The 26,791-nt window shown below is 33.2% G+C and overlaps 1 protein-coding gene across 4 annotated transcripts in view; it reads right to left on the minus strand.

Annotated features, from left to right (window-relative positions):
• The window catches only part of LOC126809853 (repetitive organellar protein), a 74,750-nt gene that overhangs the window by 18,004 nt on the left and 29,955 nt on the right, over positions 1 to 26,791 (minus strand). For 2 of the 4 annotated variants that reach the window (XM_050534667.2, XM_050534666.2), the window contains exons 11-13: positions 19,949 to 20,067; positions 17,507 to 17,677; positions 422 to 15,994 (exon numbers count right to left, since the gene is read on the minus strand). In XM_050534667.2, coding sequence (XP_050390624.1) covers positions 422 to 15,994; positions 17,507 to 17,677; positions 19,949 to 20,067 — 15,863 coding nt within the window. The remainder of the gene's footprint in view (positions 1 to 421; positions 15,995 to 17,506; positions 17,678 to 19,948; positions 20,068 to 26,791) is intronic. The other 2 variants (XM_050534669.2, XM_050534670.2) reach the window with 2 other exon arrangements.

The following is a 26,791-nucleotide window of genomic DNA, read 5'->3' on the forward strand; positions in this document are numbered from 1 at the left end:
TTTGCCTTTACAGCATGGAGACTGACATTGTTTACTTTCAGTTGCCATCTTTTTATAATAATAATAATGCTTGGGCATGCATCTGCACACTTCACGTGAGAAAAAATGCTGCGGAAAAGTAGATCATCAAGCAACATTTGTTTTTTTGCTGGATGATTGTTTACATGGAAATGGTCCCATTACATTTGCATTAGACTGACTTTTTTGTTTACGGAAACGCATACATGGAAAGCGGGCCTTAACCTATGTTAATATGTGATAAATTTATGATGTTAACCAATATATAATCTACATGTAAGTAAAAGGATAAATGTATTTGAAATAGTAATTGTTCATTTCAACCAATTCCATATTGATAATGCATGATGTTAAATTAAGAGTATATATATTGTAAAGCTAGCCAACTAGATTTTGTTCTTACATTTTGTTCTTTCTGTAAGATTGATGTTGTGAGATCTTGAATTTGACTGCTTTTGTTTTCAATATCTATTTGGTAAGAATGAACTTCATTCTGTAGATGATCATAAGCCTGGGACATGGACTCCATCTTCTGATTGTTATGCATAGTAGCTTCATTTAAAGTTTTAATCTCATCATGTAACCTAGTAATATCATTTTGAGCACTGCTTGTCAGATTGGTTCTCAAGACATTCAGTTCTTGAACCTGCCCATTTCTCACATCAAGCGTTGCTTTGGCTTTTTCAACTTCTGTTTTAAGGTCCTTAATCTGCACTTTCATTAGTGATATCTGCTCTTCATGTAGATGAGACTGCCAGGCTTCATTATACAGTTTTGGATTAGCAGCTGTTTCCATATTTTCAGTGCCTACCATTAGTTCTTCAGTAACTTTCATATCCATTAAAGGCTCATGAACAAAGGCTTCTTTGGTTTCTGTCCTACTTTTTAACTGGATGCTATCAAGTTCCTTTTCGACTCTATCAAGCTTTTCTTGAGTCTCTTTCAGTTTTTTATTTAAATTCAAAATCTTGGCATCCCTTTTTTTCAGGTTATTTTGTAATTGGGACAGTTCCTTACTATAATTGGATGGATTGTCTTTTAACTTCAACTGTTCATTTAAGTCCAAAATTTGTGTATTTAGGATTGATATAATGTCTAGCTGGGATTTTCTTTCAGATTCAACATCACCGAGTTTGGAATGCAATTCTTTGATCAGCTCAGATTGTTCCTGAGTTTTTTTAATATAATCTTGTTCTTTTGTATAAAAGTTTTTCAATTCACTTTCCATTTCGTTATCATATTCTGTCATCTCATTAACTTTCTTGTGTAGATCCTGGATGTCTTTATCTTTAAGTTTAAGGATAGAATTCAAATGTTCTCCATTTTCTTTCCAAGCTTTGCTTTCCATCAAAATATTTTCTTTCTCTTGAGTAAGAATGGTGATAGAATTTTCTTTATCTTGAAGTGTAGAATTCAAAGAGTGCAGATTGGCTTGAAGTTGGTTTAGTAGAATGCTATGTGCTGCTATCTGTCCGTCTTTCATGTCAACCTCTTCTTGTAGTTGAATTACTTTTAAATTCTGGTCAGCTGATAATCCTTGCTTTAATAACTGAATTTCTTTTTGTGAATCATGGAGAGTCCAATCCTTCTCTAACTGGGTATCCTTTGCCTGCTGCAGTTCTTGATTGATGTTGGCCAGTTGATATTCTAAGTCATAATTACACAATTTCAGCCTAGATATTTCTTTCTCGGTGCTCTGACCTTCTACTTTCAAACTTAAATTTTCTTGGTCTATTACTCTAAAGTTTTTTGTTAACTCATCTAATTCACTTCGTTTCATGTCAAGAACTTGTTGGAGGCATTCAGTTTCCTGTGACAGCTGAATGATATGAGTTTCTTTCTTATCCAAAGCTTCCTGGAGATCTGCTATACTTTGGGTGTCAAATTCTTTATGTTGAAGTTGCTCAATTAGAACTTCTTTATCCTGAAGAAGATGCTTACTTGACTCCAAATTTGATTTCTGTATAAAACATGTTTCAGTTAAATCTTCCATCTTGGAAAGTGCATGGTCTAGCTCTGTTTGAAGTTTATCTATTTTCTGTTGATCGGTCGTTGACAGGTTGTATCTCTCCTCTTGCTCTTTGTGCATCTTATCAACTAACTGTTCGATAATAACATTTTTTTCTGACAAAGCTTGCTTCAAGTTGTTGGAATCCTCTTCAATCTTTATTATCTGATTTTCAAGTTCTATTATTTTTTCTGCTTTCGACTGGCTGTCAGAGGTTTCATATTCATAATCTTCTTTCATTTGATGGAGTTCTAAATCATTTTTTTCCTTCTCGGCTCTTAATATTCTAATGGTGTCTTGCAGTGTTTCCAATTTAGTTTTAGCAACATCATTTTCTTTTGTAAGGTTCTCAACTTGGATTTCAAGATCTTCTTTTTCAGATAACAGAGTCTCATACGTCAATTTCAATTCACCAAGTTCGTTCCACAGCCCTTCTGAATAGGCAGACATTTCACAATGATGTTTTTTCATTTCTATTATCTGTGATTCTAATTCAACTTTTTCTGTTTCCAAGAGTTGATAATGGTTGTAGCTGGTATCCTGTTCGGTATAGGACTCTTCCAAATTCTGCTTAGCCATTATCCATTTCTGGTTTAAAATATCCAATTCATGATCTTTTTGGCTAAGAATGTCACTGAAATTGCTCTGTTCTGTGGTCATGCAGGCATGAGCTTTTTCTGCTTCCTTTAGTTTATTTACAACAATTACCAACTCATTTTCTTTTTCAAACAATGTTTGTTGATGATAACTAAGATTGCTTTGCAGGTCTGCAATGCATTTTGTCATTTCCTGTATCTGTTGATCTTTTTGGTATATGTCAGTGGTATACATATTTCTCAATGCATCAACATTACTTGAACTGGTTGTTTCCAACCCTAATGAGTCTGTTGTTGATGATGTACCTAGGGAGTTGTCACCTGAGGAAGTCACTTCATCTAATTTTCTACGTAACACCAATATCTTAGCATCCCGAATCTTGATTAATTTCCGTAACTTGGCAACTTCACTAGTTTGTATTGCTGCTTCTCCCAATAAAGCTTTTTGGGACTCAAGTTTTCTAACCTGTAAGTCTTTCTCTTCAAGAAGTTTCTTAAGTGACTCTACTTCTTTGTGTAAATTTAGACTAACTTCTTTACCATCCACCATATCTGGAATGTTTGTACTTGATTGTGGCCTTGTTAGGGTTTCTACTTTCTTGTTAAGTACCAGGATTTTAGCATCTTTCTTTTTCAGCAGCTTTTGCAGTTTGGAGACCTCATCAAGACCATCCAAACTTTGAGCCCTTAAAGGTGGAAGTGGAGACATTGTTTCGAGAAGGTTTTCCTTATGGTCAAGCTCCTCACGCATATGAAACATATCAGCTTGTGTTTTAGACATAATATCTTTCAAGGCTAATATTTCTTCATCTCTCAAACTTATATCTGCTTCCAAATCATCTATGAAGTTACAACTTGAATTGAGTTCTTCTTTTGTCTGAAAGAGCATATCATCTTTTCTATGAAGTTCATCTATAAGGTCATCAAGTTCCAGTTCTAAGTCCTTCTTTTCACCAATTATAAATTCTATACGTTCCTCAGTTTGGTGTAATTTTTCAGTTAATCTGGCAATCTTCTCTCTTTCATATTGACCTGTTTGTTCAGTGCTGCCAACAGTTGAACTTTCATCATCTTCTTCTTCTATTGTATCAGCTTCCACAGATTTTTTGCGCAATTTGTAAACCTGGGTTCTTAATTCTGAAATCTCTTTGACTTCTTCCTTGTACCTTGTGGCCATGGACTGAGCAAGATCTTTTTCATACTGCAATTGGATTTGAGACTTCTGTACCATCTCATTTAAGTGCTGATTTTCAGCTTCCAAAGACAATAATCTGCTTTTAAGATGATTTGTGTCTTTAATTTCTACATCTGCACTTTCAGGGAAATTGTCCGGTATTTCTTTTATGACTATCTTTGGTATGTTGATGAGATTTCTCATAAATGTAAATATGTCACCATTAAGACTAGTAAGTTGTTCAGCATACGCATCACCTTTGCTAAATATTTCTTGCTGCAAATTTGATAGATGTAGGTTATAGTAGTCAATTTCTGATTGAATTGCTTGGGTACTGGATTCTTTGTCTATCACTGCTTGTGTCATTTTCATTACTTCTTGCTTTAATAATTCTATTTCACTGTCTTTTGTAGCAAGGAGTTGTAAATATTTCTTCTCTGTTTCCAAGTGTTTTTGTGCAGCATCATCAGTATCTTCAATTTTCTCGACCAGTTTAGAACTTTTCTCAATTAACATATTTTTAAGGTGTTTATTAAATGCTAAATCGGTTTCTGCGGTCTTTTGTCCTGAATCTACTGACTTCATTAATTCTTTATTCTGTGCAACTAACTGCGAGTTCAGCTTCTTCATGTCACTGATAACCGTTTGATTTTCTTGAACCATACTTCGCAGACCTGGTAATTCATCTAATTGTATGACTAGATCTGATCTTTCTGTTGATAAACTTGCTAACTGCTTTTCCAAGACATCTCTTCTTTCCTGTTCAACAAAAAGCTTAGCATTAGCATCATCTAGTTGTAAAAAGTCAGTTGTTTGTTGCAAAGTATTATCAGTAGGTTGTTGGTCCATGAGATTTGTTTGCAGCTCACTCAGTTGGTTATTTAACACGGTGATTCTGGCTTCTTTCTTTTTTAACATTTTCTTTAATTTAACAACTTCAGAAGTCACAGAATCTATAGAATCAAATGATGAAGTGCTGACACTTTGCTCAAATGATCTTGTTGTTGTTGCAGTCTGCTTGGATGATATCAGCTTGGACTCTAACTCTTGAATCTTGCGGCATTGTGACAATATTTTGGCATCCTTCTTCAAGTTAATTTTTGGCATTTTACCTCCCTCATTTACTGTGTTAGCTGCTTGGAGTGTAATAACCTTTCCAGCAGTTACTGTTTCTACAAGTGAAGCACTCCTTCCATCAGCTTGATTATTGTTCACAGGTTCATGTATGTCATCTGCTTTAACTGTTTCTTTCAATGAACAGTTTTCTTCTTCTAGATGGATGATTTTATCTTCATATTGTGAACTACGTTCTTGTAAATGTTTGAATTGTGTTTCAAGATGGGTTAATTGAGAGGTAAGATTTTCGTTGAGGGAATTTAATTCAAGTAGTTGATTTTTGGATGTTTGTAGATCAAATAATTCTTCCTTTGAAACCTGCAAAGTATGCATCAAAGTGGTATTTTGTTCTTTCATATCATCAAGATTAAGTAAAGCGTCACTTAACTGTTCTTCTAAATAAACCTTTTCTTCACTTAATGACTGCATGTTACTTTTCAAGGTATCTAGTTCATGGGCATTTGTATTACCGATTTCAGTGAGTTTGTTTATTTGTTCTAAATAATGCTGACTTTTTTCGGAACTATTGTTTAATTCACTATATAAGTTTTGTTCCCTATAAGTTAATTTGTTAATTTGGCCAAGTGCCAAGGCTATTTTCTCTTGTAATTGTTTATTTTCACTTTCACTCTCAGTTAATTTAGTTTGACACTCAATAAACCAGTTCCCAGAAACACTTAAACTATCCTCTTTTTCTTTCATCAAACAAGATAATTGATCAATGACTTTGTTCTTCCCTTCAACTGACTGTTTCATTTCTTCCAGCATTTTCTTTAAGGAATCAATCACATTTTCAGATTCTTCGATTTTGCCAGCAGTTGTCAATCGAATTTCTTTGTAGGTCATGGAATCAGTATTGACTTGAAACTTTAAGGCTGCCAGTTCACTTTCTAAACTATTTCTCTGTAACTGAATTTTTTCAAACTCAGATTTGATCTTCTGTAAATCATCACTGAGTAAGCTCTTCTCTTCAATCAATACAACTTCATTTCTTCTGAGGCACTGTAATTCCTGAGCATGGTCATTTAACACAGAATCTTTTTCTTGCATATGAAGTTGGACAGCTTGGTATTTCTCGTAAAGTTCATCATAACGCTTTACAGCTATGGAGTTCCCTTCATCTAAGGCACTTTTAACGAAATCTCGTTCATTTGGCAACTCTATAGTGGATTTATGAAACTGTTGTGACATATATTCATAGTTTATTTTAGCTTCATGAAGATCTGCTTCAGCTTTCCCCAGTTTTTGATTTGTGATTATGAAATCTTTTAAAACCTTTCCAACAGCAGAACACAGTGATACTTCTTTTTGAAGATTTTCATTTAAGGCTTCTTGAAATATGTCAAGCTGGAGATGCTGTTTCGTAATTAAAGATGTCATTTCCAAATTTGTTTGATTGGCTTCATCTAGTTGATTACTGAAGCTAACTGTTATGCCTGATAACTTCTGGTCCATGGTTATCAATTCTTCATTTTTTAGCTCCAGTTTACTAATGGCATCTTGAATTTCATTTTCATACATATCTGTCATGTCTTTGTGGTTCTTAATCAATCCATCCATCCTAGTCTTCAAATCGTAGTTTGTGTCCATCAAAGCCTTATGCTGGATATCTTTCTCGTTAATAGCTGTTTGTAGGCTATTAATCCTTTCCTGTTCCTTAATCTGCTGTTGCACCAATTTGGAATTAAGGTTATCTTCAGATAACTTATTTTTTTCAATCTCTTTAATCAAATCCTCTTCGTCAACATTTTGATTTTCCTGAATACTGATGACTAAAGACTGTAGAGATAGATTTTTGGATGCAAGATCCTCTATTTCAGTAATTAAAACCTGAATTTTAGCATCCTTTTCTACTTCAAGCTCTTTACACTTAATGGTAATATTGGTCATTGTTGATTCATATTCTTCAACTTTTAACCTTTTATCTTCTGATTCTCTTTGAATGATAACAAATTTATGTAAATTATGAATCATGGCTGAGGACATAGAATCTAAAGCAGACCTCACCCCTTCCATGTCTGAAACTATGATAGAAAGTTGATCTTCTCTTTCTACTAATTTTTCCAAAGTTTGAGTGTTGATTTTCTTTTCTTCCTCCAATTCATGTATAGTTAACTCCAATTGAGTCCTGATTTGTTCTTCTATCAGTGTTTTTACTTCTATTTTTTCTGACAACTGTTGGATTTCGGTATCCATTTGACTCATTGACACCTGGTTTGCTTTCTCTGCTTCACTGAATTCGGAATGAAATCTTTGTAGAACATCCTCTTTTTCTTTCACAATGCTTTGATTTTTGTGTAATTCGAAGGTCAACTGATCCTTAGTATCTTTGAAGCACTGTATCTCAATGTTCTTTTCCTTAAGTACTTGTTCTAGGTCCTGCTTTTCTTCATCCATTTCAGTCATTTTCAATTTTAAAGAAGAAACTAGAGAATTATTCTCAGATAGAAGTCTTTCTTTCTCATTTTCAAAAGTATGGAGATCTGATTTCAAAAATTCCATTTTTTCTTTTAAGGTTTTTTCACACAATCTTAATTCTTCCAATTCCTTCACCAACATCTCTATTTCATGGTTTTTATTCCCTTCTTCTGTTTGAGCTTCTGTGAGTTGTTGTTCTAACATCATAAGCTGGGATGAGAGATTTTCTTTGCTTTTATTGGTATCATCAACAATAGACTGCATTTTATCGATGTCTTGAGTAATATGATTTAGTTTTGCTAAAATAATTTCTTTGGCTTGTTCAAGTAACTGATTTTCTGATTTTGCTTTCTCCAGTAATGTTTTCAACTTAGTCTTGTCTTCCTCATATTTTTCTATGGTATTGTTTAAAGATTCTATTTTCTGAACGTAAGTTTCTTCTTTGTCACATCTTTCCAATTTTAAATCCGCAATCTTATCTCTGAGCTCAGATAATGTTGTAGATTTCTCTCTATTCTCATTTTCTAACAACTTTAGCCTATTCATGAGGTTTTCCTTTTCTTGTCTTAGATCTGTCAGTTCCTGGCTTAGTTCATAACAGGTCTGCTCAATAAGCTCCATTTCATTTGTTACCTCTGTCAAAATTGCACCTTTGTCAGCTAGTTTTACCTGATAATTGTTTACCTGATTTGTAAGAGTGGCAATAACACTCAGTTGTGATGATAGCTTATCTGTGGTAATAGACAACTGGCCATCAAGAATCCCAAGCTGTGTTTTTTGATCTACCATGACAGAATGCATTTCTTGATTTAATTCAGACATTCTATTAACTTCTAGCAGTAGTGATTTAGATCTGGTTCTTTCTTCCTCTAAACTGCATTTCAACTGATTAACTTCACCTAATTTGTTATGTAAAGAAATAGCACCCTTGTCCTCAAGTATGGTCAATTTATCCTTCAGTTCCAATATGAGTATTTCTTGTTCATCCAAAGAAATTTTTGATTCTTTTCCAGATATTTTTAACACAGATATTTTCTCAGCATCTTCTTTTTGATTCTTGTGTAATTCAGTAACAGCGAATTCACTTTGCTCAAGTTCGTGTTTCAATGCTGACAGTTGTTTAAGGCAGATTTCATAGGAACTCCCAGTTTTTTTATTCTTTTCAATCAACAGACTGTTTGTCCTTTGCAGTTTACCAATGTCTGTTTGAAGATTTTCAGACTGTGACTTTAGAGACTCTACTTCCTCTTTCAAACTAGAAATTAATGTTGAAGACTCCTGATCAAGTTTACGAACATCATCTCTCAAACTTTCATTTTGGTCTTTTAAGGTTTTAATGATGGTTTCCTTTTCTTCAAGAGACTTTTCAAGTGTGGCAGAAGCTTCTTCTTCTTCTTTCTCTTTCTTAGATATACTGGTTTGAAGTTGATTCTGTTCCCTTTGGAATTCATTGATTTGAAGAGTTATAGAATATAATGATTTCTCTTTGGTATTTATTTCTGACTTTAGGTTGTTGCATTCTATTTCAGCAGAATTCAGTGATTCAACTAGATCACAATTTTTTGATTTAAGTGAATGAATCTGTATTTCTGACTTATTGTTGATCTCAGAAATTACTTCTACTTGAATAAAAGCATCTTCAATTTGTTTTTGTAAATCAATATTTCTTGCCTCTAAACCCGTTATTCTTTGTTTCATATCTGCTATCTTTTCCTCGCCATCATGCTGAATTTTTTCAACTGATTTTCTCAGAGACTGGATTTCTACTTCTTTAGATATATACTTATCTTTTAATTGGTTAACTTCTATGGTCTTATCTTTTAACTGCAACTGCAGAGTCGTCTGATGTTCAATATTGTCAGATAAAGTATCCTTAGTTTTGGAATGTTCTTCCTTTGTAGCCTTAAGATCTGTCATCAACAATTCAACTTTGGAAGAAATCTCCAACTTTTCAGTAGTTACCTTTTCAAAATCTAACTGAAGACTTAACAGGTCATGTTCTTCCTGTACGTGAAGTTCATTTGCATTTTCAAGGAGCTCCATTTTCAGTTTTACATCATTTTTTAATTCTTCAATCAGTATCTGTAACTTTTGTTCGTCATCTGCCATTTCACTTATTTTTAAGGTTTTACTGCTTACATCAATCTTCAATTTCTGTCTTTCACGATCCATCTTGAAAATATTGTTCAAAAGTGAATAGTTCTTCTCTTTTACATCATCCAATTCTGATAATAAAATCCCATTCCTTGTTCTTTCATTTATCAGCAATTCTTCAATCTCCCTTCGGAACTCAGCATCCATATCATCATATTTTTTTGAAAACTCCTGAAGTTCCTCTGTTTTCTTTAATAACAATTCTTCTAACAGTAAATTTCGGTGGTTATTATCTTTAATGATGATGTTTAACTTCATCAAATCTTCTTTCAAGTTTTCAAACAATTTCTGTTTCTGGCTGATTTGGTTTTCCTGTGTGCATATGGTAGTTTGGTTTTCTTCACAAGCAGTTTTTGTGTCATTATGGAGTTTCTTTTCTTCATTCAACTTGATGTTTAAAGAGTCTACATCAGCTTGAAGAGATTTGACATAGTTTTCGAGGCCAGCTTTCACCTCTTCAATGCCATCACAGAGTTCTCTAAGATCTTGATATTTCTTCCTTATTTCATCAACTTCTGTTATAAGATCATCTTTTGTGGTTTGAAGTTTTTCTGTTAAATTTGCAATCGTAATGTGCATACCATTAATAATCTTACAGTTTTCGTCATTGGTGTTTTGCTTTTTGGTTAAATCCAGCTGAACTTTTGTTAGATCTTGTTGAGTTTCATTTAAAAGGAGAGTCTGTTCATTAAACTGCTTTTGTTTTTCTGTAATCAGTTCATTTGCAATGTCAAGTTCTGACGATAACTTAGTTTTGTTATCTGTAAAGCTCTGCAATTTCTCTGTTAATCTGTTTATGAGAGTCTGCTTATCTGCAATGATGGTGCATTTTTCTTGTATGGAAGCTTCCTTCTGAGTTAGTTCAGAATGTATGCTTGCTAGATCCTTTTCATTTCCACTTAAAGAGAGGCTCTGCTGTTTGCATTGTTTTTGTGTTTCTTCAATGCTTTTGGAAAGTTGTGATATTCTAATGCTCAGTGATTCAGTGGTTTGTCTTTCTTCCTCTAAATACTTCTTTACTTCTGTCAATTCTTCCGATAACGTACATTTGTCCTCATCAAGCTTCACTACAATTTGTTGCCTTTCTTCTAATTGCAAAGACAGTAGCATAATCTGCTCATCCTTACTACCAATTTGTTCAATTAGTGAATCACAATTTTTTTGTAATTCATCTAAAGATTCTTGGAATTTCTGGTTTTCGTTCTGAACTTTGGTAATATTTTCTTCAAAGTTTTGTCGCTCATTGATTTGAATGAATTCACTTTCTGTAGCCATTTTGGTTAGCTTATGACTAAAACTTTCTATTTCTTCTTCATAGGTTATAGTATTTTTCTCAAGACATGCCTCTGTTGTAGTTAATTTTGCTGTTAAAACATCAATTTCAGATGTATGGTCAATTACCGATTTCTCAAATGCTTCAGAGTATTCAGCTAACTCCCTAGCTTTTAGATTTATGATATCGTTAAGTTGAAGGATTTCATTTAATTTCTCTCCAAGTTTGGATTCTGTTGCTTCTAACATTTTCAGAGTCTCCTTCAATGTTTCATTAGATTTGTCCAACTGCTCCTGAAGATCTGCTGTTGTTTGTTGGCTATTGACTAAAGTTTCTGTAAGATCAATGATTTCCATATCTTTCGAAAGAATATCCTTCATTAGATCATCAATTCTGACCTTTGCATGTTCAAAATTTTGTTTTGTGCTCTGCAACACTTCTGATTCTGTAGTTTTAGACATCAATTCTTTATTAAATTCTTCATTAAGATTCTCTAACTTTTGTTGCAGAGCTATATTTTTAGAGGAGAGTTGTAAGGTATTGGAATTAAGAGTTTCAATGTTATTTTTATATTCTGTTGTTTTACTGAGACTTTCAATTAACTGTTGCTCCATTGTAATCAATTTCTCTTCATCAGTTTTAATTCTTTCTTGATCTGCTTCCAATATTTTGTTGAAATCATCTTTCATTTTTTGTTTCTCTTGAAAGAGTGTTTGATACTGTTCTTTCAAACTTGATATGTTGATTTTCGTTTTCTTCAAGGAATCTTTAAGATTTGTCTTTTCTACAAGGTGAATTTCAGTCTGTGAGGAAAACTGTTCCAATGTTATTGCTTTATTGTCCATTTCTGCTGTTAATATCACAATCTGGAGATCTAATTCCTTGTTAATCTCCTTGGAATAGTGCAGTTCTGTTTGAAGAGCTGCTCTCTCTTCATGTAATTCAGATATTGCCTGTTGAAGATTCTGGACAAGGAATGTCTTTTCTGTTTCAGTATTATCAAGTGACACTTCAAGTTTCTGTGTTTTTTCTTTCATTAGCAATACTTCTTGTTTCTCTGATATTAATTCGTCTGCCTTAATTTGGCTATTTTGCATCATAATGATTTTCTCCTGTTCCAAACAGCTCACACTTTCAGATAGAGTTTTAACTGCCTTGTCTTTTTGGCGTAAGGTATCTTCTAAAGCTGATACTTCTAGTAATAATTTATCCTTTAAACTGGTCATTGTTTCCAATGCCTTTTCAATTTTTTGGTTAGCATTTTGGGATTCCTCAAGTCTGGTTTTAAATAAGTCTATATCTTCTTCATGCTTAGCTAAAATATTCCATTTTTCTGATACCAGTGAGTCATATTTTTTCATTGCAGATGAGAGAGCCAATTCTTTGATTTTCAAAGCTGTATCTAAAACATTTAGCTGACTAGAGAAGCTATCCTTACATAGATTAATTGAGATCAATTCTTCAGAGAGCAAAACTATCTGATTAGCATTTATTTGTGCTGCATTTTTTAGTTCTGACACTTCAAGATCCTTTGACTGCAGATATTTCTCTAAGCTTTGCATTTTTTTTGTAGAATCATTGTAATAACTCTTCAAATCATCTATCTGTTTATTTTGTTCAGTAACTACATTCTCCATTTCAGTCTTTACTTCACTGAGGGAAATATCTTTCCTACTTATTTCACTGTTGAATTCTTCATTCTTCAGAGATAAATCAGCATTTAACTTCTGTAGTTCTTCATCTTTAAGTGAAATTGTATTTTGAAGTGACTTCAGTTCCTCTAAATGGATATCATTTTCTTTTACTGCAACTTTCAAACTGGTCTCTGATATCTGAAGCTCTGATTGTAGACGACTGAAGTCACTACTGTATTGTGTAACTAACTGTTGAAGATGTTCCAGTTCATAACCTCTATCACTAACCTGGGATTCCAGTTGGTGTATCTTGTTGCTTTTCACGCCAACTTGGGTATCCAGTTGTTGTATCTCATTATTCTTATCACTAACCTGAGTTTCCAGATGTTGTATAGTGTCTTTTATATCACTAACTCGAGATTCAAGCTGCTGTAACTCACTGTTCTTGTTACTAACTTGTGACTGCAGTTGTTGTATCTCATTGTTCTTGTCACTAATCCTAGATTCCAGCTGTTGTATTTCATTGTTACTTTCACTATTTTGTGACTGCAATTGCTTAATATCACAGTCTTTACTAATTATTTCGGAGATAACTTTCTGGATCTCATTTGCCTTATTACTGATTTGAGAATGCAAAAGCTGGATATCACAATCTTTATCATGAATTTGGGCCTGCAATTTTTTGAAGTTATTGTTCTGGTCACTAACATTGGATTCTAACTGTCTGACATAATTATCTTTATCATTAATCTGAGATTCTAAGTGGCTGATAGCTTTATCCTTATTGTTAACTTGGGACAGCAACTGCTGGATTTCATATGATTTAGAACTAATTTCAGATTGCAAATGCTGGATATTCCTGTTTTTAACAGTAACTTTGTTAGTAATTTTACTAATCTCACCGACCATTTCATTGTTTTTAGTACAAAGGGCCTGGAATTGGTGTTCTTTATCATTGAATTGGGAAAGGAGTTCATCAATCTTACATTTGCTTTCACTAATGGTGGATTCTAATTGACTGCATTCAGTTTTTGTGATGGTGAGATCAGATTGTAGTTGAGTAACTTCTTCAGCCTTAAAAACTAGCTTCTTTTTAAGTTCCTGAAAAGAATTTCCACCAACATCAATTTTGAATTGTAATTGCTTTATTGCTTCATCTTTATCTATGATAGAAGCTTCTAGTTCTTTTTTTTTATTATCTTGATCAGTTAACATGGATTTCAGCCACTCAATTTGTTCCCCATTATCTTTTTCCATCTGTTTAATACAACTGTCTTTTTTAATTAGCTTGTTTTCTTGTTCACTGAATAGGGATTCAAGATTTTCATATTCAACTGATATTGTTCCCAACTTTTCTGTCATTGTTTCATGCACAGACTTCATATCTTTCATTTCACATTCAAGGTTAAGATAGCTTTCATGCAAGGTTTTATATTCTTCCTTAACAGTTTCCACTTTTTGTATGAGTGTTTCATTCTCTGTGGTTTTGTTAGAAATTATTGAGTTGAAATCATGCAACTGTTCTTTTAGAGTTTGTATCTGATTACTAGAGTCTGAGTTTTGTTTCTCTATAAATAAAGACATGCTCTGTAGACTTGCATTGAGAGAGGAAATTTCTTCATGCTTCTGAATACAGACTGTATTGAGTTTACTTAGTTTCTCATGCAACATGGAACATTCATTCTTACTGGACATATTCCCTTCTTTCAAACTAGCATTCTGACTAATAAGATTCTCACACTTATTTTTCATTTCACAAAGTTCGTAATTCTGAGTGTCTATTTGCATGTTAAGTTTGTGTATGGTGTCTTGATTAACTGATAACTCAACACAAAGTTTCTGGTTTTCTTGTGATGACCTTTCAAAATTTTGACTTAAATCAGAAAGTTCTTTCTGCCCTAAATCCAATTGTTTCTTAGCACTTGTTAATGTAATTTCTTTGGAATTTATATGTTCTGTTAAATTCAAAATTTCAATGTTTAATTCACTAATTTTTTCTTTAGAGACTAGAATGTCACTTTTACTCACACTTATTATATTTTCTAAATCAGTTACTTTAATATTTAATTCATCACACTGCTGTAAAAGAAGAGTGTTAGAGTCAGTCAGTTGTCTCACCTTTACAGTTTTCTCCTCTAAGTGCTGTTCCATGAGGCTGAGCTTGTTAATAGCCTGTGATTTTTCATCGATGATCTTCTGAATTAATGATTCCTGGTTTGATATTTTCAACATAGACTCTTGGATATCTGCATTAAGAATCAGAATTTGACTGTCCTTTTCTGAACACAAATCTGACTTTTCACGTAGATCAGTCTGACTAGATGAAATAACAGCTTCCAATTTTTCAACACTTTGGGAAAGAGAGTCGCTGTACACACATCCTTGTTTAAGTTCTTCAGATAGTGTTTGGATTTTAGAATCTTTTTCTTCCAGTAAAGTTTTAGTCACTGAAGATTCAGAGTCCACAGAAGCTGATAACTGATTTAAGATTTGCTCTTTTTCACTAAGCTGAATATTTAAGTCCCTCACTTCACTATCAAATTGTCTTTGGAGGTTAGAAAAGTCAATTTGTAATGATTCGTTTTGAGATTGCAACTGTGTGGTTTCTGAAAGATGATTTTTAGAAACTGATATGATTTCAGTTTCCTTATTTTTCACAGAAAGTTTGTATTCCTCCAATTTCAGTTTTAAGTCGTGAAGGGCACTTTCACTATCACTACATACACTTTTAACCCCAGATAATTCATTAGTTAATTCAGTTACAGTTTTATTTTGAGTTTCACACAAATGAGTTAATTCATCACATTTTGCACTTAAATTTACACTAAGATTTTGTGACTCATTAAGTTCAGATTCAAGTCGTTTGATTTCTGACTTCAACCTGGTGTTTTCATTTTCTATTTGCTGTTGATTGTCTTTTTCATTTTTCATTTGGTCAAGTGTGGATTTTTCATGATCCGAAAGAATTTCAAGCTGTAACTTCAAAGAGGAAATTTCATTGTCTTTTTCACTAGATAATAATTTGAAATTTTGAGACTCAGATTTGGTTGACTGAAGCTCGGATTGTAGTTTAGTTAAATCCTCTTGTAAACCTAAATAAGACTTTTGTTGATTGACTAACTCAGACTCTAGCTCAGATATCTGTGATACTAAGGATTGGGATTTCTGTTCAAACTCAGCACCTTTTTCACTTTGACCCTCTTTAGCAATATCTAAATCTCTGGATAATTTTTTCACAAGGAGATCTAGTTCTGTGATAGAGTTTGATTTTTCTTTTAATGAAATTTGAAAATGTTCTATTTCCTCATCTTTTGTGGTAATTATATTTTGTAATTCCTTTATTTTCAATTGTTTCTGGTCAGCATCTTGAGAATGGAAGTGAACATCTCCATCTAAAACTTCATTCTTGCCAAGTATATCTTTAATTTCTATGTGTAAATTGTCTTTTTCGGATTTTAAATTTTGCTCAACCAATTCATACTGCTGTCGTTGTTCTTCACATTCCTTCCTGGCAGCTTGAAGTTCAGCTTGGTAATTCTTTAGCTGTTGGTCAAGAATTTCTTGTTTCTGTTTGGTTGTGCCCAGTTCTTGGTCAATCAGAGACTGTAAGACAGAAAGACCGTCAATCAGTTTTTATTTGCATCATCTTCTGGGTCTATACTGGTCTAGCTTTACAATTCTTGTGTTTACACTGGTTGTACATATGCAGATTTTTTTTTCCAATTAATTACCAAATAAGAAAACTGACAGTTTGTATGCTGCTTAAAACATGTTGAAATTAAGCAGCAAAATTTTCGAAATTTAATATTTTACTCATTTGTAGCAAAATTTACAAAATTCTGAAATAAGAACCAAGTGCTCAAAAGTTTTGAAAAACAAAATAATTGACCCTAACACCATGTTTTACCAGTGTAATATGTAAAGCTACCCCATGTACTGTGATTCATAAATATTTTATTGATTGGACTCAAAAATCTCTATACTGACAAAGTATACACTTTGTTACTAAGTTGAATACATTGGAAAAACACTATCAGTTGGTATTAAATTGTCTTTATAGGAATCACAGTTGCAAAATTATTAGTATCAGACATGTAGGTTATACTTCAGGTTAGTTCTGAGGGAATATCTTTATTATTCAAGAAAACATAAAATAAATCTATTGAAACAACTATGTTGAAACATATCAATAAGGATATTTTAATATATATGTAAAGAAAATGTACTAGAATTAATGGTATCATTTTAAAGATGCATTGTGTAAGATTTAGAAAAAGATCTGGCAGTTCTCGCTATTATAGTTAAAAAGTAGATAATGAAAAGGGAATATGGCCGTTTGAAGAACAGCGTAGTCTTGATTGTCATTGCTACCTTTGCTACGATAATAAGTCTCAATTATCCATTTTTCAATTAAATTATTAACTGTCAATCGTGTTTAAATTCGTTGAAAACCAAAACCATCCGATGGTCTGGAGAGTTGATTATGGGCATGGCATGTAAATAAATGTCTAATTAATGATTCATTTGAACACAACTTTAAATAGGACAAATTTCAAATATAGCGCCCAATTAAAATAAATAAAAAGTTAGGTTAGTTCAATTAGCTTAGTTTGTTAATTACATGCATTGAAGTAAAGAATGATGTTACAACTACAAGCACAAAGACCATACAAAAGAAAATATTCTGATTCTCAGACCACCCCTAGTCACTTAAACAGGGCTGCTTAACAAGTTTTTATATCAAAATAAAAAATCAAAGAAGTCTCATTAATCACTGCACGTAAATATTTTACCCTATTTACAGTAAGCAACTCTGTAAAAGTTTTTGAATGAATCCCAAAATGTGCCGTAGTCTCATTTATCAAGTATATAATCATACATTCCTATAAACAACATGATTGATGAAATAAATGTAGTGCCTTGTAATGTGACATTATGAGAAGTCATTTAGTCCAGTATTGATCCCTTGACAAAATAAAAACACAAAAATAAAAAATTTCCCTCCCGCACTATATTTTTGGTAAGGATTGCCTGAGAGCTGGGCCGGAATATTGTTTTTGTATGGTATAAGCAGTAAGCAGTATCAGATTTAAATTCCATCAAACCACTGTTTACCTTAGTTTCAGCAGCTAATCGTAACTCCTGTGATTTGGTTTCCAGATCTTTGATAAGATCATCTTGTTTAATTGTAATGTCTTCTAAATCGGCATTTAGACTAAGTATTTTCTCTTTTTGAAGTTCTTCGTTGTCAGTGGACAGGCATAATTTTTGCTGTAGTTCTTGTATCTACAATATAAATTATAATAGAGATCATCATTTATATTTCTGATATGACGACAATAACATCTCACAAGCTTAAAGGACGTATCAAACCTTATAATAGACGAAAATGGGTCTAAAAGTACAGAATAATATAACATGAATGTATATAAAGTGCTTTCTATTCAATTTTTTAAATTATAATAACTTCTGATCAATTATGTTCAGTGAAATATGTGAACAGTCCAAATTGAACGGCAGTCGTTTACACCTGCTTTACGTTTTTTTATTATTTTGTCGTTTGTGAATCAGCCATTACTGATTACTTCTGTATTGTCTTGTAGGGTATGTTTTTCTTTGTTCATTACAAATGACACCCGAAACAGTAGAGTTTAGACTCGTGTAGTGATTTTAAAATGTTCATTGTGTCTTATATATTGGATATTAGTATCACATATTTTCACGGTAAGATAACAACACCAATATTGAATTCTAACTTGTGTCTTTAGTTTCCAATATTATGGATAATACTGAGTTAGAAATTTAGCTCCTTTAAGAGGTTTTACAGATGGTTATCATCATCCTATTTAGCAAATAGTTAGCACAAATTTAAATCAATGGCTAATTTCCAAATGAACAGGTTAGGAGACATTCATTTAGAAGAACTTAGGGCTCACACTGTCGGTCGCCAAAGTCGCAATTTGCGATAAAAATATGAAAGTGGCGATTAAAATTTGATTTTGGCAATAATTTTGGTGATAATGTTTTGCAATACTGGCGATTCTTTTTGAGAACTGGCGGAAAAAAATCTTAAAATTCAAATCGTATGTATCCTGGATTAACGATTAATTGAGTGTCAATCACGTGGTGGAATACTATAATCAACTAGCTGATAATCCGGATTACGTCAATGAGTAATACTAATCAGTTGTCTTGAATTAATGATTAGTTGATTGATAATTGCCAATGATGTATATATAAAGCCTATTTCAAGTCATTATTTACTCCTAATGATTAATCCAAGCGGTGATTATTTGATGTTATGTTTCGTCTTTAAAAAATGGTAATACGTAATCCAAATGGCCAACAGTTCCTTTCGAAGAGAATTAAATATTTTGATAGTTGAACTGTGGCTTCATATACGGCATATAAGATATACAAGCATGCCGATAGGATACCATTGTTTCAAAGTATATTATCACCACTGGTCGAAAACGTAAGAACGAGTTCAATAGCGACGATTCTTGAGCGAGAAATCATTTCGCCATATGACATATCATATTACCGTCGCCAAAATGATCTAAAGGTGAACGACAGGTATAATTGTAAGCATGTCTTACAAATATAATTGAAATTTATATCATTCTATCGGGGATTCAGATTCTGAAAATAACTGTAGGCCTATTGTACACACAACACATAAATTTATAGAAAATTGGCAATCCTTGAATGAGATCTGACGTGTAAATACTGAAAATATATTGTGCAGTACGGTGTTCAAATAAACTAAAGTCACCCCCAAAAAATCTGATCTTATGAAATCCAAACTGCGCTAATGTATATATACAGAAAGATTTTTAAATTTGTTGTATATTGTATTTTATATATCGGTAATTGTTTTTATAATATTAATAAGCCTAGCTGAGACATGAAATTGTTAGATGTTATCTTTATAATTGTAAGCATGTCTTACAAATATAATTGAAATTTATATCATTCTATCAGGGATTCAGATTCTGAAAATAACTGTAGGCCTATTGTACACACAACACATAAATTTATAGAAAATTGGCAATCCTTGAATGAGATCTGACGTGTAAATACTGAAAATATATTGTGCAGTACGGTGTTCAAATAAACTAAAGTCACCCCAAAAAAATCTGAACTTATTAAATCCAAACTGCGCTAATGTATATATACAGAAAGATTTTTAAATTTGTTGTATATTGTATTTTATATATCGGTAATTGTTTTTATAATATTAATAAGCCTAGCTGAGACATGAAATTGTTAGATGTTATCTTTTTTATCAAACATTTTTGGCAGATAAAATATTCCAATTGGCGGGAAAACAAATATGAACATTTTTTTATATAAAAATTATCATCAATTTTGGCAGAAAAAAATTGAAAGCCAGTGTGAGCCCTGGAAGTACTTATATCCAGAAATAGACAAAAAAGTAATAAACAGGTCTACACAATTAATAACATATGGCAGGAAGAATAATTTGTCCATTTAAGAAAATAGCTCAGAAATATTTGGTGTCATCTCTATACATTAAAAAAAAATTTGACGAACCTTTTGCTGTAATTCTTCATTTTCTTTTTCAAAAGCTATATTAGGCTGCATTTCATATTCTATCTTTTCTTTAAGCCTTTTAATTTCATCATTCAGTTCCTCTTTGTCTTTTTCTGTTGCTAAAACAGACATAACAAGATAGGTTACCAGACAACGAAACATACGACCACAGCAGCTCAGTCGTCTGGGTGTCAACAAGGGTTGTCAATTTTTTTTTTCTTTTGTCAGTAATGAAAACATTTACAACACATTAAAATCTGGTTAAGACTAGTAACAACCCATTAAGAAATTATCACAAATTATTGAAAATCAATAGGATTCTTCATCTCATGACCTTAAACTGCTTAAACACTGTATAAATTTAGCCTTTAAAGCGTCCACAAGATCAAGGGTCATAATTCTGGCAATAATTATCAGAAATCGTTGAAATTCAATAGGATTCTTCATCTTGCGACTTTAAACACTGTGTAAAAATTTAAATGCTAACACATTGGTCTCTAGAGTGTTCACAATATTTTTCAAAGTGATCAATATACATAACTCTAGCAATCAATATCGGAAATTGTTGAAAATTAATAGGCTTCTACCTCTCATGTGCATTAATTTAGGGGTCATTCCATGTCAAGTGGGCCAGGGGTGGGAAAATGACCTCCTCGAAAAAATATGGAAAAAATATATGTTATTGTACATGTAAAAACTAGAAACCGTGCAAAATTTGTGGTCTGTAGCTTGAAAATTGACTGAGATACGGGCATTTGAGTTTCATGAGTTACCGATAAGTTTTCAAAACAAAATATCTATCAATAATTTACTTGAGTTCCAGAAATCTTATTTTGACCTTTATAGTGTAGATATACAGCTCCAATCGTGTAGATTACGAATTTGCAATCAGATTACAGGTGAGTGGTAGGGTTCGCATGCTACCTGGCCTTGAAAACCGAAAAACATTTTGTGTAATTGTATATTTTCTGGATTTTGTAGTGCTCCAGGAGCTACAAAGTAATAGATATAGACCCAAATTTTGGCCTATCCAGAGATTGCCGGTGGTTCTACATAAGAAATATATGAAAACACATCAGTCTTCACTAGATTACCAGAAAATTGGCCTCGAATATGTTTTCGAAAATTGCCTCATATTTTCAAGCCGAAAGAACCCGGTAGATGAGCACCTAAAAATCTGAAACTTGGTGCAAGTGTAGTTTGTACTAATGTCTCCAATATATGTTAAAACCATTCTTGTCCCATGCCATCTTGATATTTTTTCGATTTTTTCAAAATCTGTGTTTTGGCTCAAACTATGTCAATTATCGTATTTTTGAGTCGATCGAACCCGGTAGATAAGCACCTAAAAATCTGAAACTTGGTAGAATTATAGTTTGTACTAATGCCCCTAACATATGTTAAAACCATTCTTGTCCCATGCCATCTCAATAATTGTTCGCTTTTTCAAAATATGTGTTTTGGGCCAAAATGGGTGTGGCCGCCATTGTTTAAATGATCATAACCCAATAACTAATAGGTCAAAATTGCTTAGATAAGTATTTCTGGAATGGGAATTCCACAAGGATTCTAAGTCTACACTTATTTTTGACATCCAGGGGTGTTTTAAGAAGTGAAGACCTTTTGACTTTAAATTTGACCTTGAAATGAAATTTCAAGAAAAATTTAGCTCTACATGTTTTCTACACAATGTCAAACAAAGAATTGTAAGTATAATATCTTTTATAAGCATGTAAAATCAAGTTAAATATTCACATTTGAGGCTGAAAATCAGTGTCTTTGCACTTAAAGCAGGATCATAGATAAGCTGAAGATAGATAACTATGATTCAAATAGCAAGGCATCCTCTTTCCCATTCTAGAAATACTTGACTTATTGGATACTGGGTTATGGTCATTTGAATAATATCGGCCACGTCCATTTTGGCTGAAATCCCCAAAATTGGGTGGACCGTATCTCCAAAATCGTTAGTCGGATCAAACTAAAATTTTAAATATCAGCCTTTTTAGCCCTTATAAGCATAGAAACCAAATTTCAGCAAAATCGAAGGGGGTACAGTTTAAAGTAGCTAAGTCTCTAACTCAGTATCTTCCAAAACCTTTGACATTGAAAACACGAATTAGTTGTCAATTTTAATCAACATTGGTGCTGTGATCTTACCGGGAAAAGATGGGCTTCTGATATCCAATATTTAAGACAAAATAAACATTTTACCATTGGTACACGAATCGTGTACCATAATGCGTTTCAGCGCAATTTGTAACAAGTGACTCGAAGAACGAGGTTAGAAATATTCCACAAGTCATGTCAAACGGTGACCACATATTCTTATCTGGAGAGCATGCGCAATAAATACTATCGGTGTAGACTGGAATAACCAGATGCTAGAGATTGCCATTCGATTGAGACTTCTGGTGTATTTCGCCGAACATAACTGCTTTGAAATTAGAGTAAAAACGGAAACGATTGAATGTAAATCAGTTTATTTACATTCCTATTACATTATTATATACCTTGCGACCCATTTGTGTCAATTTGTAGGTCCCAAATATTCGTGATTTAGCTCCTTTAACTCATTGGGTGATAATTGACATGGAATGACCCAAAACACAGATTTTGAAAAAAAAAACCGAGAAAATATTGAGATGACAAGGGACAAGAATGGCGTTAACATATGTTGGAGACATTAGTACAAACTATAATTACACCAAGTTTAAGATTTTTAGGTGTACATCAACCGGGTTCTTTTGGTTCGAAAATAGAGGCAATTTTCGAAAATTTGTGTCTGAAACCATATTCGAGGCCAATTTTCTGGGAATCTAGTGAAGACTGATGAGTTTTCATGTGTTTCTTATGTAGTAGTACCGGCAATCTCTGGATAGGCCACCTGTAATCTGATTGCAAATTCGTAATCTACACAAAAAGTTCTTTAAGACTGCCAAATTTGACAGGATTTACCTTCACTAGAATGGTAAAAATAAGACATCTGAAACTCGAGTGAATTATTGATACATATTTTGTTTCGAAAACTTTTCGATAACTCATTTAATTCAAATGCCCGTATCTCAGTCAATTTTCAAGCTACAGACCACAAATTTTACACAGTTTTTAGATGTACAATAACATATATTTTTTCCAGATTTTTTCGAGGGGGTCGATTTCCCAAATTTCTGAAAATTGACCCACTTGACATGGAATGACCCTTAGAGTTTCTAACTTTGGTCTCTAACGTGGCCACAAGATTTTACAAGATAGTAATCAAGGGCCATCATTCAGGTGGGAATCATTAAAAATCAATAGGCTTCTTCGTCTCATGACCTTAAACACTGTACGAATTTAAAGTCAATCAAATATTGACTTTAGCCTCTAGAGCATACACAACCAATTGTGGAAGCCAGACAGACAGTGGCGACGACAATATATGACCACATTTCAATGTGGGTGTATAAAAATGGCCTGATATATGCAAATCATATGACAAAATGGGAAGAAATAACTTCAACACCTTCTCTGAAATGTACAACTAAAAATATTCACCTGTTTGGAAATGATCAATACATTTGACTGAATGGGTTATGTATCCCAATAAAGAATGCGACTGTTCAATTGTTGAGTAATTTCATAATTGCAATGGTCATTTACTACTTTAACATTGTCAAGTATATAGACATGTTTATTCCCGGAGGACTTGAGGACTTTGTGACAGCCATACTATAAAAAAACCCTGTAAGTTTGTATTTCTTCTACATATATATATATATGGACATCTAATTATTCAAAGATATAACCAGCGGCTGCCAGGCAAAATACGCCCACATTTTGCAAGAGATGGATAGAGTACAAGCTAAAAAAAACAAAACACAACTTTTTGTACAATCAGGGGCCATAATCCAAGAAGTTATGGTATGAAATGTGCAAATATCGAAAGGGACTGAGATCTTTGGGATATAAAGATATATTTTAAGTTTGATCAAAATCGGACAAATATCCTCAACCTTCATATTACATACTTGTACACAAATTGAAAACCAGTAACAGCCATTTTGTGGGGCATTTTCAAGAAATTCGAACTCAACCATCATTAGAGTGTAACGGTGATTCATTTAAACATTTTTTAAAATTCAGATAAAAATTGTAACCTCTAGATGGACCACATGCTAAAAACGTGATTTTTCGTACAATCAAGGGCCATAATCCAGGAAGTTATTAACATACATTTCAAGTTTCATCAAAATCGGATAAAAATTATGACTTCTAGAGTGTCTACAACCGTGGTATTACATGTACATACTTTTACAGTATTTGCGTACAAGGAGTGGCCATTTTGTCTGTTCAGATTTTTACGAAATTCGAACTCAACCTTCATTGATGTGTAACAGTGATATATTTAAATGATTTTTAAAATTGAATACAAATTGTGACATCTAGCAGGTTCACAAGCTAAAAATGAGATTTATTTCGAAACAATCAGGGGCCATAATTCTGGAAGTTACATTCGGATATGTGCGATTATCGAAAGGAACCAAGTTCTTTGTGATTTAAACATAAATTTAAAGTTTCATCAAAATTTGATCAAAATTGACGCCTTTAGAGGGACCACAACTTTGATTTATATATACCATATTTTTTGCACTATTTACGTACGAGGGACGTCCATTTTGTCCGGCAATTATGGTCCGATCTTTATGAAATTCGAACTCAACTGACATTACTGTGATATATCTGAAAGTTTTTTAAATCGGATAATGATTGTGACCTCTAGAGAAACCACAAGCTAAAAACGCGATTTTGTGTACAATCATGGGCCATAATTCAGGAAGCTACGATCCAATACGCGCAAATATCAAAAGGAACCAAGATCTTTGGGACATAAACATGAATTTCAAATTTCAGCAAAATCTGATTAAAATTGTGATCTCTAGAGGGTCCACAACCTTGATATACCATATTTTTACACTAGCTGCGTACGAGGGGCGGCCATTTTGTTGGGTAGTTTTGGTCTGATTTTCACGAAATTGGAACTCAATTGACATTACGGTGTAACAGTGATATATTCAAACGTTTTTTTTTAATCGGATAATAATTGTGACCTCTAGAGGGACTACAAGCTAAAAACACGATTTTTCATACAATCAGGGGCCATAATTTAGGAAGTTACAATCCAATACGAGCGAATATCAAAAGGAACCAGGATCTTTGGGTTATAAACATGCATTTCAGGAGCCATAATCCAGTAAGTTACGTTCAGATATGTGCGATTATCAAAAGGAACCAAGATCTTAGTGTGTAATGGTGATATCGCACAAGTTTTTTTTTAAATCAGATAAAAATTGTGACCTCTACAGGGACCACAAGCTAAAAACGTGATTTTTTCGTACAATCCGGGACCATAATTCAGGAAGTTACGATCCGATATGCGCGAATACCAAAAAGAACCAAGATCTTTGGGTTATAAACATGTATTTCAAGTTTTATCAAAATCGGATCAAAATTGTGACCTCTAGAGGGTCCATAACCTTGATATACCAGATGTTATACACTTTTTGCGTACGAGGGGCAGGCATTTTGTCCGGCAATTTTGGCCCGATTACCACGAAATTTAAATTCAATACACAATATGGTGTAACGGTGATACATTCAAACGTTTTTTTAAATCAGATAATAATTGTGACCTCTAGAGGGACCACAAGCTAAAAACAAGATTTTTCATACAATCAGGGGCCATGCTTCAGGAAGTTATCATCCGATATGCCTGAATATCGAAATGATCCAAGATCTTTGGGTTATAAACATGACATGCATTTCAAGTTTCATCAGATCAAAATTGTGACCTCGAGAGGGTCCACAACTTTGATATACCAGATGTTTAGACTAATTGTGTACGAGGTGCTGCCATTTTGTCCGTCAATTTTCGTCCGATTTTCACGAAATTTGAACTCGACCAAAATTATGGTGTAATGGTACATTTGAATGTTTTTTTTAAATCGGATAATAATTGTGACCTCACGAGGGACCTCAAGCTAAAAATGCTATTTTTCGGACAATCAGGGGACATAATTCAGGGGAAGTTACAATCCGATATGTGCGAATATAGACAGGAACCAAGATCTTTTGATTATAAACTTATATTTCAAGTTTCATCAAAATCGTAAGAAAATTGTGACCTCTAGAGGGTCCACAACCTTGATATACCATATTTTTACACTATTTGAGTACGAGGGGCGGCCATTTTGTCTGTCAGTTTTGGTCCGATTTTTACGAAATTCGAACTCAAACTTCCTTAGGGTGTAATGGTATAATATAATCTATGAAGTTTCGCTCCAATACATGCCAATATCGAAAGCAACCAAGATCTTTTGGAGATAAACCTATATTTCAAGTTTTGTCAAAATCGGATAGGAATTGTGACCTGTAGAGTGTCCACAAACAAATGTGGACAGACAGACGGATGTTCGGACGGACAGGGGGGACGACAATATACGTCCACATGAAAATGTCGGCGTATAAAAATTAGGATCTGTAGAGTGTCCACAAATTGTGGACGGATGGACAGGAGCGACAAAATAATACATAAAAATGTGGGAGTATAAAAATTGTATCAACCAAACTGACACATCTACGTCTGTACAGAAACCTAATTTGGTTCATACTTTGCCTGACTATAACTCTTTTTTATAATCTTTTCATTGATTTAGTAAAATAAGAAAAGATACAATTGGACATGTACAGTACGCCCGCCGCGACGCTTTGATGAAACACGATTATCGTGTCGTTTTTTGTTGAAAATTGCCACGATAACGCCACGATATTGCCACGATAAATAACTCGGTGTAGCAGTCGCTA

This window comes from Patella vulgata, chromosome 2 (assembly GCF_932274485.2).
Source record: "Patella vulgata chromosome 2, xgPatVulg1.2, whole genome shotgun sequence".
NCBI lineage: Eukaryota > Metazoa > Mollusca > Gastropoda > Patellidae > Patella > Patella vulgata.